Here is a 12,306-nt window from a genome sequence, read left to right on the forward strand (position 1 = left end):
GTGAAATCTCTTCAGATTACCTCAACAAACTGACAACTGGAATGCCAAAGGTCTGCAAGGCTGTAATTGCTGCAAATGGAGGATTCTTTGATGAAAGCAAAGTTTGAAGGACACAATTATTATTTCAATTAAAAATCATTATTTATAACCTTGTCAACATCTTGACCATATTTCCTATTCATTTTATGTATGTTTTCATGGAAAACAAGGACATTTCTAAGTGACCCCAAAGTTTTGAATGGTAGTGAATATACATTGAATTACAGTTTTGAAAAAACGAATCCTGTGTGAATCGTCCTCTGGAATAAATAATGCACATACTTGGATAATAATTACAAAACCAACCTCATTAGTAATACACGTCGGAATAGGGCTATAATATGGCAAAGAAAGGCTTATCATCGTAGAGTGCAACACATCATCCCATGGGATCGGTCAAGGCTGCACACAGCAGAAATATCAATGAAATAGTGGAGTTCCTACACATCACCTTCTGTATTCAAACAAAACAGGCATTTTATAGACTAAATTGATGAGCAACTGGGCAGCATCATGCTCATGTCAGTCCTCTGGAACGCAAATGTTGTTTTCCTCGTAGGACTCCGCAATAATGAGGTTGTATGTACGTGTGTTCGCATCCGTTTCAGCGCGTTTTGAGTAAGAATCGATTCATTTCAACTCCATCCACAGGAGTCGATTCCAAAAATCGTGGAGTCGTGCACCACTAGCCCCCTGATCATCCACTCAAGAATAAATCGTCCCGCGGCTGAATCTAGTTGATGATCCCTGATGTATAGGCTACTACCGTGATGTCATATCACTTATGCCTGGGTTCATTGCCTCTATGTTTTGAAAATAATATAAATGAGAGTGGCGTATTATCATTTTTGTATTTGTTTACCTACTGAGTTTGTTGATACACTGATAATTTTCTACCGATAGTGAGTTCATCAAACAATATATGTAACTAGAAAAATAATACTGCAGTCAATTCAAATTCATCCTGTAGTGTATTAGTCACTTTGTACCCACAGAAGTAGAACGTTCAAAATTTGTGTGCGGAAATGGTTAGGAGGTTGTGGAGAGGTCAGAGGGCAAAGGCTATTCACCCAGGATTCTCGATTGTGGAATACTGAATACACAGCCATCTTGGATCTAGCTACGAGGAGAAGGGAAATTAATGCGGTGAGGTTTTTACAGTATTTTCCCCTCAAATATAAACCCATTTGGTCCGACTCGAATCGTCACATCACAACACATTAATCTTTTTTGTCCTTGTCATTCGGTTTGGTGTGTTTTGGACCGGGTTGGCAGATTTGAATTCGAAAAGTCTTCTGCGCTCTGTTTTTGTCTGTGGCTCCTAGCGTAAATTGAGACCGAAAGGTACTGGGAACTGGATAGGAGAAACAACAGGCCCAACCTGCACATCGCTACCTATAGGCAAGCAGACTGCCTGACAAGGGTTGTTGAATTGGAGGGATTTAGCTAGCTAACGTTAGTCTAGTGATGCTTGTTGTTGAACTAACTGTTATTATAACTAATCAGACTCGCGCTGTATTGTTAGTTAACGTTAGCCACAAAATGCTTTACGGAAAGTTTGGTGTAGAGAATAATAACTGAACCTTATAGTGTCACCTGAGCAGAAGCTTGTTGAATTGTTCTGAGGCAACGCTGCAGGGAAGGACACCGTTTTTGTATGTTGACCAATGCATTTTCACACACCAGCATGATAACAGTGAGTGGAAAATCAACAACACTATAAACGCGATTGTAAATTAGTTTTGTAAGGCACACTGTATGCACCAGTACTTGACTTGGGCAAGAGCTCAGTGGAGCTGAGTAACCAGCACATCAGATTGTCTACTGCTTGAGCTCCTGTTCGTCTTAGACTGTAGTACATTACCTCTCAACTATTGTGGAGCTCCTGCGCCTAAATTTAAACAGTACCGGCCCCCAAAATGAGTACTGGAACCTATTTAATTCCAAGTCAAGCATTGGTATGCACACATTGCGCAAGGTGTGGGCGTGTGGTCTGGTCGTGAGATGTGATGTCGGACCAGTTGAAACTGAATGTGTAGTAAACCATAGTCATAGGACCAACACTACTGCGTGGCTTGTGTGTTTCTCTCATGTCCTGACCATGATCGTTTTTTAAATCGGATATGAACAGTGTGGGCAGTGGATCCAGACATGCTGGTCGACAGTCTCAATTTCTATGGACTGTTGAGGAATTGAGATATTTAAACCTGTTCCTTCTTTCCACTCTCTGCAGGTGACAAACGGCATGTTCAGTGCTACGAGAAAGAAGTTTGTAGAGGGGGTGGAAAGTGACTACCCTGATGAGAACATGTACTACAGCCAGCCGTCCATGTACCCACATCGGTCGGACAAAGACGTAAGTGCTCTGTCTGCTCGATCGCACATCCCTACTACAGCTCCCTTTGAACTTGAAGTAAGTAAATTGTTTTCACGTCCTTCTATAATGTAAATCTGTTTATGGTTATTGTTCATATTTAGGGAAATTTAGGCTACTCCATCATCCTATATGACTATAACTTGTCTTGGCATTGATGTTGTTATTATTATTATCCTTTAAATTGAATACCCCAATTACAGTGTAATTCCAATGTAATGTGATTTGTAAATAATGATATACGAACTGCCCTAATGTGCGATTATGTGTTATTGATAAAGGTATTGTCATCTGTTGGTATTCTTGTTTCCAGTCCTTCCCTCTCACTTTGTGGTTTATCTCTCACCTTGTCCTCCTAGATGCTCTCGTCTCCCTCACCGTCGTCATCAGGTCAACTATCCCAGCTTGGGGCCAGTTTATATGGCCCACAGAGTAAGCTGGCTGCATCTGTTCATTTACATTTCTGTCTGTGGTTTTCAGGGTCTTTTCTACTAAGGCTGTAATACATTTTGGTCTATAACAATTTTGTAGTCAAGTCATACCTGGAGCTATTTGATCAATTTAGAATAATTACCCTGTAAATGTACCCGATTTAAATATAGCCAATTCAAAACAGACTTCAACACTTCTAGTTAATCTCAAAATATCGCTATGAGAAATATCTAATATTTTGGTCACTTTGGAATTTGATAAGAGTCCCATGTTGACTGTTTCTATTTCTCCTGTTGCAGGTGCACTAGGCTTCTCGATAAGGGGCATGGGCAACAACACGCCTCAGTTAAACCGCAGCTTAACGCAAGGCACTCCGCTACCGAGCCATATCACCCCCACCACTGGGGTACCCACCATGTCCCTCCATACCCCACCCTCGCCAAGCAGGTGTGTGTAAGATGGAGATGCTGGAGAAAGAGATTCTTGAGACCGAGAGACCACATAAGTCAATGTGTTTAAATGCCATGGAATCATTATTCTGCTGTTAGTTAGTTAGCTGTTCAGTTCAGTAGTTCCAGAGCAGGACAGGACATTATTAGTAAAAAATAATCACCTGGCTTCATATCAAGCCATACTGTTCACCCATTAGTCTAACTCTAACCCGTGATGTCTCCTCCACAGGGGGATCCTGCCGATGAACTCGAGGAACATGCTGAACCACTCCCAGGTGGGCCAGGGCATCGGGATGGGCGGCGGCAGGACCAACAGCATGGGCAGCTCAGGGCTGGGCAGCCCCAACCGCAGCCCCCCCAGCATTATCTGTATGCCCAAACAGCAGCCTGCACGGCAGCCCTTCACCATCAACAGGTACAGTCACACAGTCTGGCTGGCAATACAACTGAAAGATCTGCTGTTCTCAACTCTGTTTAAATGTCTAAATCATCAATCGTTTTTCGTGATGATTGAATATGAAGGTGATCCAATTGGAGGCTAAAATTCTCCTCTGTATTTTTGTAGCATGTCGGGATTCGGGATGAACCGGAACCAGGCGTTTGGGATGAACAACTCGTTATCAAGCAACATCTTCAATGGCACAGGTTAGTTGTGTGTCTCTTCAAAATAACCAGCTATCTGATGTAGAGGTCGACCGATTATGATTTTTCAACGCCAATATCGATTATTTGTAGGACTAAAAAAGCCGATACTGATTAATCGGCCAATTTTTTTTTTTTTACTTAATTTATTCGTGATAATGACAATTACAACAATACTGAAGGAACACTTATTTTAACTTAATATAATACATCAATAAAATCAATTTAGCCTAAAATAAATAATGAAACATGTTCAATTTGGTTTAAATAATGCAAAAACAAAGTGTTGAAGAAAGTAAAAGTGCAATATGTACTATGTAAGAAAGCTAACGTTTAAGTTTCTTGCTCAGAACATGAGAACATATGAAAGCTGTTGGTTCCTTTTAACATGAGTCTTCAATATTCTCAGGTAAAAAGTTTTAGGTTGGAGTCATTATAGGAATTATAGGACTATTTCCCTCTATACCATTTGTATTTCATTAACCTTTGACCATTGGATGTTCTTATAGGCACTTTAGTATTGCCAGTGTAACAGTATAGCTTCTGTCCCCCTCCTCGCCCCTACCTTGGCTCGAACCAGCAACACAACGACAACAGCCACCCTCAAAGCAGCGTTACCCATGCAGAGCAAGTAAACAACCACAGGCTCAGAGCAAGTGATGTTTGAAACGCTATTAGCGCACGCTAACTAGCTAGCCATTTCACTTCGGTTACACCAGCCTCATCTCGGGAGTTGATAGGCTTGAAGTCATAAACAGCGCAAAGCTTGAAGCACAACGAAGAGCTGCTGGCAAAATGCAAAGAAAGTGCTGTTTGAATGAATGTTTACGCGCCTGCTTCTGCCTACTACCGCTCAGTTAGATACTTAGATACTTGTATGCTTAGTCAGATTATATGCAACGCAGGACACGCTAGATAATATCTAGTAATATCATCAACCATGTGTAGTTAACTAGTAATTATGATTGATTATTTTTTATAAGATAAGTTTAATGCTAGCTAGCAACTTAACTTGGCTTACTGCATTCGCGTAACAGGCAGTCTCCTTGGAGTGCAACGAGAGAGAGGCAGGTCGTTATTGCGTTGGACTAGTTAACTGTAAGGTTGCAAGATTGAATCCCCCGAGCTGACAAGGTGAAAATCTATTGTTCTGCCCCTGAACAAGGCAGTTAACCCACCGTTCCTAGGCCGTCATTGAAAATAAGAATGTGTTCTTAACTGACTTGCCTAGTTAAATAAAGATTAAATAAAGGTGTAAAAAAAAAAAAAAAACATTGGCCAAATCGGTGTCCAAAAATACAGATTTCCGATTGTTATCGGTCAACCTCTAATCTGATGCTCAGTCTGGCCATCCAATGATGCATCACATTCAGCCCAGTTTACCTGTAGGCTTTATGTCATCAAGTTTTTACAACATCCACTTTACCTATTCATTCACATACTATAAGACACTGTCAGCATGAAGAGTAACACCATTTTACTTTCTTACAAGTCTTTAACCTGCCCCTCACAGACGGCAGTGAAAACGTGACGGGGCTCGACCTGTCTGACTTCCCTGCATTAGCAGACAGGAGTCGGAGGGAAGGAAGCGCAAACCCAACACCGCTACTCAACCCACTAGCTGGAAGGGCCCCCTATGGTAAGAACTCTGTATAGTGCACTAGTAAGGGTTTATAATAGTGGACTAGACTAGGAGGGCTACCCATTGTAAGGGCTCAGTGTAGTGCACTAGAAAGAAGGGCTCATTGTAATGCACTTGGCTTGGATGCAAAGGGAACTTGGCAATGCACATGTCAAAGCATCACTGACTCGTCATATTACTGTGCGCCAGTCAGCACTGCTAGACACATTCTCAGTGTAAATACTCAGCCCACTTCAGTCTCTCTTCAAATATAAACTGTGGCAAATTGTTATGAAGAAAGGGAGAAGGCCTTCTCCAATGGTGTGTGTATATATAACCCAAGGCTAAACTTCTTTCTCATTGTGGTGATTTATTTAAGAAGCCTCTTCTCTTCATCTCATGACCTCATCAGTTGGCATGGTGACGAAGCCATCGAACGAGCCGACGCAGGATTTCTCCATCCACAACGAGGACTTCCCTGCACTGCCTGGTCCCAACTACAAGGACCCCACGTTGAGCAACGATGACAGCAAAACAGTGAGTCAGACAGACAGACAGGCTGCCTTTAGCCTGGTTGTCAGTCTGTTTTCATTGGTCGGTGTCATGCCAAACATGGATGAAGCTGAAATGGACAGGCAACCATACAAGGCCTCCTTATGTTGAGCAACAACAACTACTGCATATTCAAGTCTTTCACCATATAATTAGTAGAGTGGACATCCTATATTCAAAGCAATGTTCCATGATGTCATGTGGCTTATAGATTATTCATTCATTTCTTTTTTGCTTTGTGCAGAACCTAAACTCTACAGGCAAGAGCACGTCCAGTGCAGACGGTCCTAAGTTCCCCGGAGACAAGACGAGCTCAGCTCAGAACAACAGCCAGAAGAAAGGGATCCAGGTGTTACCTGACGGTGAGCCCGCTCAACCAATCACACTTCTCGGTCTCAACCTGGGTACCTCAGTGGGTTTTGACATGGTTCCTGCATGACTGTTGGTATGGTCCACATTTGCATTAGCTGTAGGGAAAGCTCTACTTGGTTATTATTTTCCCTCATTGTAAACTCTCCTTCCAGACTCATATCAAACATCTCCAATCGAAAATCAAATTAAGAGTCGGCTTTCTATTCCGCAACAAAGCCTCCTTCACTCACGCCGCCAAACTTACCCTAGTAAAACTGACTATCCTACCGATCCTCGACTTCGGCGATGTCTTCTACAAAATTGCCTCCAACACTCTACTCAGCAAACTGGATGCAGTTTATCACAGTGCCATCTGTTTTGTCACTAAAGCACCTTATACCACCCACCACTGCGACTTGTATGCTCTAGTCGGCTGGCCCTCGCTACATATTCGTCGCCAGACCCACTGGCTCCAGGTCATCTACAAGTCCATGCTAGGTAAAGCTCCGCTTTATCTCAGTTCACTGGTCACGATGGCAACACCCATCCGTAGCACGCGCTCCAGCAGGTGTATCTCACTGATCATCCCTAAAGCCAACACCTCATTTGGCCGCCTTTCGTTGCAGTACTCTGCTGCCTGTGACTGGAACGAATTGCAAAAATCCCTGAAGTTGGAGACTTTTATCTCCCTCACCAACTTCAAACATGTGCTATCTGAGCAGCTAACCGATCGCTGCAGCTGTACATAGTCTATTGGTAAATAACCCACCCATTTTCACCTACCTCATCCCCACACTGTTTTTATTTATTTACTTTTCTGCTCTTTTGCACACCAGTATCTCTACCTGTACATGACCATCTGATCATTTATCACTCCAGTGCTAATCTGCAAGGTTGTAATTATTCGCCTACCTCCTCATGCCTTTTGCACACAATGTATATAGACTCGCCTTTTTTGTACTGTGTTATTGACTTGTTAATTGTTTACTCCATGTGTAACTCTGTGTTGTCTGCTCACACTGCTAAGCTTTATCTTGGCCAGGTCGCAGTTGCAAATGAGAACTTGTTCTCAACTAGCCTACCTGGTTAAATAAAGGTGAAATAAAAATAAAATAAATAAACTGTAGATTTTCCCACATCTGTAGGGCGGGTGACGAACATTCCCGGGGGAATGGTGACGGACCAGTTTGGGATGATTGGCTTGCTGACGTTTATCCGAGCAGCGGAGACGGACCCGGGCATGGTGCACTTGGCACTGGGGAGTGACCTCACAACGCTTGGACTCAACCTCAACTCTCCAGAGTAAGATGGTTGCTCTGTCTGAACATTAAGTTGAATGGCTACAGAAGTCAAAATCAATGTTTTGTTAGATGTTTTTATTCATCTTAAGTCTGTTGATAGTAACGTGTCACCTCTTCTCCTGACAGAAACCTGTACCCCAAGTTTGCCTCCCCCTGGGCATCAGCACCGTGTCGACCTCAAGACATTGGTAAGACATTACCCTGACCACACACACATACCCCACACTAAGCCAGTTGGTGACCCTGGTGCCTCCTATCTTTCAGACTTCCACGTCCCCTCTGAGTACTTAACCAACATCCACATAAGGGACAAGGTAAGTGATAAATCAGTAATCCCCTTTCAAGTGGTATTGATTTTATAATCTGGAAGAAAGCACAATGTCATAATTGGATAAACCAAATGATGGTGTTGATAAAGCCATCTCTCCTCTTCCTCAGCTGGCAGCTATTAAACTGGCGCGGTACGGTGAAGACCTGCTGTTCTATCTGTACTACATGAACGGAGGAGACCTGCTACAGCTCCTGGCAGCAGTAGAGCTGTAAGTGCTGTACTATCACTACTGAAGGCACTTTCACGTAGGCACCCTTGAGAGAGGTGTCTTTGAGAGAGGTGTCTTTGAACATGAATTTTATCTAAATAAGACTAGGATTCATTAGCACACCTTAATTCCCAGGATCACCTTATCGGTTTCTTTCAGTAGTTGTTCATAGTTTCTATGTGTTGTTATCAAGGAGTTATTTGTGCCTTTTTCTTTACTGACTCACTGTGCATTAATGGCATCTCTCTCTCCTGCCTGTCTCGTGTTGGTGCAGCTTTAACCGGGATTGGCGGTACCACAAAGAGGAGCGGGTGTGGATCACGCGGGCGCCGGGCATGGAGCCCACACTAAAGACCAACACCTATGAGAGGGGGACCTATTACTTCTTTGATTGTCTTAACTGGAGGAAGGTAGCCAAGGTAAAGGTATTGGCTTTAGTATCTGCTACCCTCAATCAATACACTTAACATGAAGAGAAAGTGCTGTGTGTGCTATTCAGATTTACATGTATGTTTTGAGTTGTGAATCTCCTTGGATGGAGTTATGTGCTTGACATCGTAGTTTTTTTTTTTAGGAACTTGTGCGTGTTTAATGTTGGTTCAAGATAGACTTTTTGTATCTCTTTTACTGGTGATGTCTGTCACTCTTGAGTTTTCACCTCTTGATATTGATGATCAGTATTCTCACTCAGGCAATATAAACTCAACAGGAATCCTCCGTCTCCATTGCTGATTATGTGTTCTCTATCCCTCCAGGAGTTCCACCTGGAGTACGAAAAGCTAGAAGAGAGGCCCCACGTCCCATCTACCTTCAACTACAACCCAGCTCAGCAGGCCTTCTGAGGCCTAGTACAGTCCCAGGGGGACCGCTGTCCCTGCATACCTTCCTCCCAGCCTGAAGAGGATGGTGCGCTGCGGCCCAGGCGTCAATCCTGGTTTTTATTCCTTGAGGATCTGGCTAAAATGACTTCAGAGAAGGCGCTCACCACCGCGTAAGGGTGGGGAAAATTGAGCCCTGCCTTTCCCAAATTATGTGCTGCCCAAACACCTCCACTTGTTCTGTTTTTATTCCTTTCGTTTCATTGTTTTTGTTTTGTTTTTGACCAGGGTCTGTGTTTTGTTTACGTCTCTGAATCAGAAGCCTGTTTGGTCCAAGGTAGGAAAACGGACAATACCGACACACTTTACAGTGACAGAACAAGGGTTATGCCTCATCTCCCCCCCCCCCCCCACCCCCCAAGTGTTAAGAACAGAGAAAGGTGGGGAAGGCTAAGCCAACAAGTACCATCCCACACGTGAGAACGAAAGGGCGAAAGAAGTGCAATGTTCATTGTTGCATTATTTAGTAATAAAAGAACACAAAGATTGTTTGTGCTTTTTTTTTAATGTGAAAACACTCCCTCATATTTTGTTTTGGATAGATAAGTAGCCTGTCTACAAATGTCTCTCCACTTCTTTCTCTCCATCTCTCCTCTTGTACATTCCCTCTTTTCTTCTCCACTGGCCCCACATCCCTTTCTTTCCTTCCTTTTGACTGGTATTTTCTGTCTGGCTTCAATATACAAATCAGAGACCGTTTTAGTGAAGTGTTGTTAGATTACCTGCCCAGCTTCATTGTTCCAGAGCGAGCAAAACACTTTCCAGTCTTTGTTACGATTTTGTAAACGTGTACATTTAAAAAAAACAAAAAACATTTTGAACATCACATGAATAAAGATATATATGTATGAATGTGTATATATATGTATGTGTATACATATATATATATGGCATCTATTTTGGAGGACAAAAATTGCCCTGCCTTGTACCTCATCTTTAGGAGGTCAGCATGGAGTACAATATGTAGATAAAACAGGACATTTCTGGATCTGCTGGACAGGGCATCATACTCGGCACTGTGGGCACTTAACGAAGAAATACAAATTAAAAAGACAAACAAGGAAAGGCCTGATTCTCAGGAAAAACAAGGACATCCACCCCTAAAGTCCAAAGCAAGAGGACAGACGGACACATTTCACTCAAAGCTGTTTAAACAGCAGCCTTTCATAAGAAAAGGAAAAATGAATAATAATTTGAAGGGGAAAAATCATACAGACCAATCTTGTATTTTCTGACGTTCAAAGCTTCTTTTTAATAAAGCAAAAAAGGCTTTCCTGAACTACTGTTGTCTGGTTTCTGAGGGAAGAGGGAGGGCATTCTTAATGAGAACCAAACACATTTGACACTGAATTTACACTGAGTGTACAGCACATTAAGAACACCTTTCTAATATTGAGTTGCACCCCCCCATTTGCCCTCAGAATAGTCTCAATTTGTTGAGGCATGGATTCTGCAAGGTGTCGAAAGCATTCCACAGGGAAGCTGGCCCATATCCAATGCGTCCCACAGTTGTGTCAAGTTGGCTGGAAGTCCTTTGGGTGCTGGACCATTCTTGATACACACGGCAAACTGTTGAGCGTGAACAACCCAGCAGCGATGCAGTTTTTGACACTCAAACCTGTGTGCCTGGCACATACCCCATTCAAAGGCACTCAAATATTTTGTTTTGCCCATTCACCCTCTGAGTGGCACACACAGTCCACGTCTAAAGGCTTAACAATCCTGATTTATCCTGTCTCCTCCCCTTCATCTACACTGATTGAAGTAGTTTTAACAAGTGACATTAACATTTACATCATTTAGCAGATGGTCTTATCCAGAGCGCCTTACAGGAGAAATTAGGGTTAACTGCCTTGCTCAAGGGCACATCGACAGCTCAGCGATACAAACCAGCAACCTTGGAGCTACTGGCCCAATGTTCTAACCATTAGACTGCCAAGATCATAGCTTTCACCCGGATTCACCTGGTCAGCCTGTCATGGAAAGTGTTCCTAATGTTTTGTCCACTCAGTGTATACGAAACAATTTACAACTTCCAATGGTCCTCTGAGTTGAATCTGTATGATCTGTATATAACCAGTGTATTACTGACCTGCTGATGTGGTGTGGAAGGAAGGAGTTGGGTCTGAATAGGTAGAACTAATACAGGTCTAGGCTGATAATAGATCATTCTTGAACAGAGGTGTGATAATCACAAAATAGAGGATATTTCTTTAAGTCATAATTGGTTTGTGATTAGTGCCTAATGAGGAATTATACAAGTAAACACAACCTCAGTTAACCCAGAACTAAAATCTTGTATAATTTGGTCAGATGCAGTGTGTTCGTGAGAGATTAGTAAACACACAATGCATTTCTTTAGAAATCTCTTTTATTACCATGACATTGTATCTGTAAGTATACAATACACTAATCATGGTTATTAAACACAAATGCCTTGGATTTACTACAGGTTAATCAACATAAACAAGACATCGGAATTAGGATGCCAAGCTGATGGCTGAAATGAACCAAAATGGGTATCAAACCAATCCATTAACCTACTTCTCTCTTTTACAGTTACGATTAGGGTCAAAGTTCTCCCCAAAAGTCCTTACTGACCCCAACCCTGTCACTCGCAATGGCTGCGTTTACACAGGCAGTAGAATTCTGCTTTTTTTTCTCTCCGCCAAATGTTGTTTTCTTGACCAATCACATTAGATCTTTTAACACCAGATCTTTTTCAGCGTTGGTCTGATTGGTCAAAAGACACTCAGAACTGGTCCCTTAGATTTTAGCTATCACTTAATAGCTACCATTTCATCAACATATTTTTTCTCTCTTAATAACTCATCTTCATTCAATAATAGAATCAAAGCATAATTTTGTGCATGTAGTTCAGATCAAATAATCAAGGTGGACAGACACTTGTAGGCATGTCGTTGAACCAAAAACAAAGCCTGAGGGATCAACCTTGCCTACATTTCCCTATTCAATGTGCACTTATGGTCTACGGCCCTGTGTTTTTGCCTATCATCAGTGTTGTTAAGTACTTAAGTAAAAATACTACTAACTGTAAGTTGTTTTTTTGGGTATCTGTACTTTACTATTTATATTTTTTAATACCTTTACTTCAATACATTCCT

The 12,306-nt window shown here is 42.2% G+C and overlaps 1 protein-coding gene across 9 annotated transcripts; it reads left to right on the forward strand.

The window, feature by feature from the left end:
* Window positions 1-1,098: 1,098 nt before the first annotated feature.
* On the forward strand, window positions 1,099-10,460 carry cnot2 (CCR4-NOT transcription complex, subunit 2). 9 transcript variants are annotated; one of them, XM_064989891.1, is made up of 15 exons: window positions 1,099-1,185; window positions 2,273-2,395; window positions 2,773-2,845; window positions 3,145-3,292; window positions 3,527-3,712; window positions 3,863-3,942; window positions 5,453-5,578; window positions 5,973-6,097; window positions 6,357-6,474; window positions 7,609-7,765; window positions 7,891-7,952; window positions 8,029-8,078; window positions 8,203-8,303; window positions 8,578-8,728; window positions 9,059-10,460. In XM_064989891.1, the coding sequence occupies exons 2-15, from the start codon at window positions 2,285-2,287 to the stop codon at window positions 9,143-9,145; spliced, it is 1,575 nt and encodes a 524-aa protein (XP_064845963.1). In that variant the 5' UTR covers window positions 1,099-1,185; window positions 2,273-2,284; the 3' UTR covers window positions 9,146-10,460. The 9 variants fall into 9 exon arrangements, with proteins under 9 accessions (XP_064845963.1, XP_064845955.1, XP_064845957.1 ...); XM_064989883.1 differs by having other exon boundaries at window positions 1,124-1,185; window positions 2,273-2,452; window positions 5,432-5,578; window positions 5,940-6,097; XM_064989885.1 differs by having other exon boundaries at window positions 1,124-1,185; window positions 2,273-2,452; window positions 5,432-5,578; window positions 5,940-6,097; window positions 8,578-8,722.
* Window positions 10,461-12,306: the final 1,846 nt, after the last annotated feature.

The sequence above is a fragment of the Oncorhynchus masou genome, chromosome 15, assembly GCF_036934945.1.
Source record: "Oncorhynchus masou masou isolate Uvic2021 chromosome 15, UVic_Omas_1.1, whole genome shotgun sequence".
In the NCBI taxonomy this organism is placed as follows: domain Eukaryota; kingdom Metazoa; phylum Chordata; class Actinopteri; order Salmoniformes; family Salmonidae; genus Oncorhynchus; species Oncorhynchus masou.

Excerpts from the sequence above, each read along its gene's own strand:
- cnot2 (XM_064989883.1), top strand. The coding sequence starts at position 2,285 with ATGTTCAGTGCTACGAGAAAGAAGTTTGTAGAGGGGGTGGAAAGTGAC. Across the intron at positions 6,098-6,356 it reads GCAACGATGACAGCAAAACA|AACCTAAACTCTACAGGCAA; the intron begins GTGAGTCAGACA and ends TGCTTTGTGCAG. Across the intron at positions 8,729-9,058 it reads GGAAGGTAGCCAAGGTAAAG|GAGTTCCACCTGGAGTACGA; the intron begins GTATTGGCTTTA and ends CTATCCCTCCAG.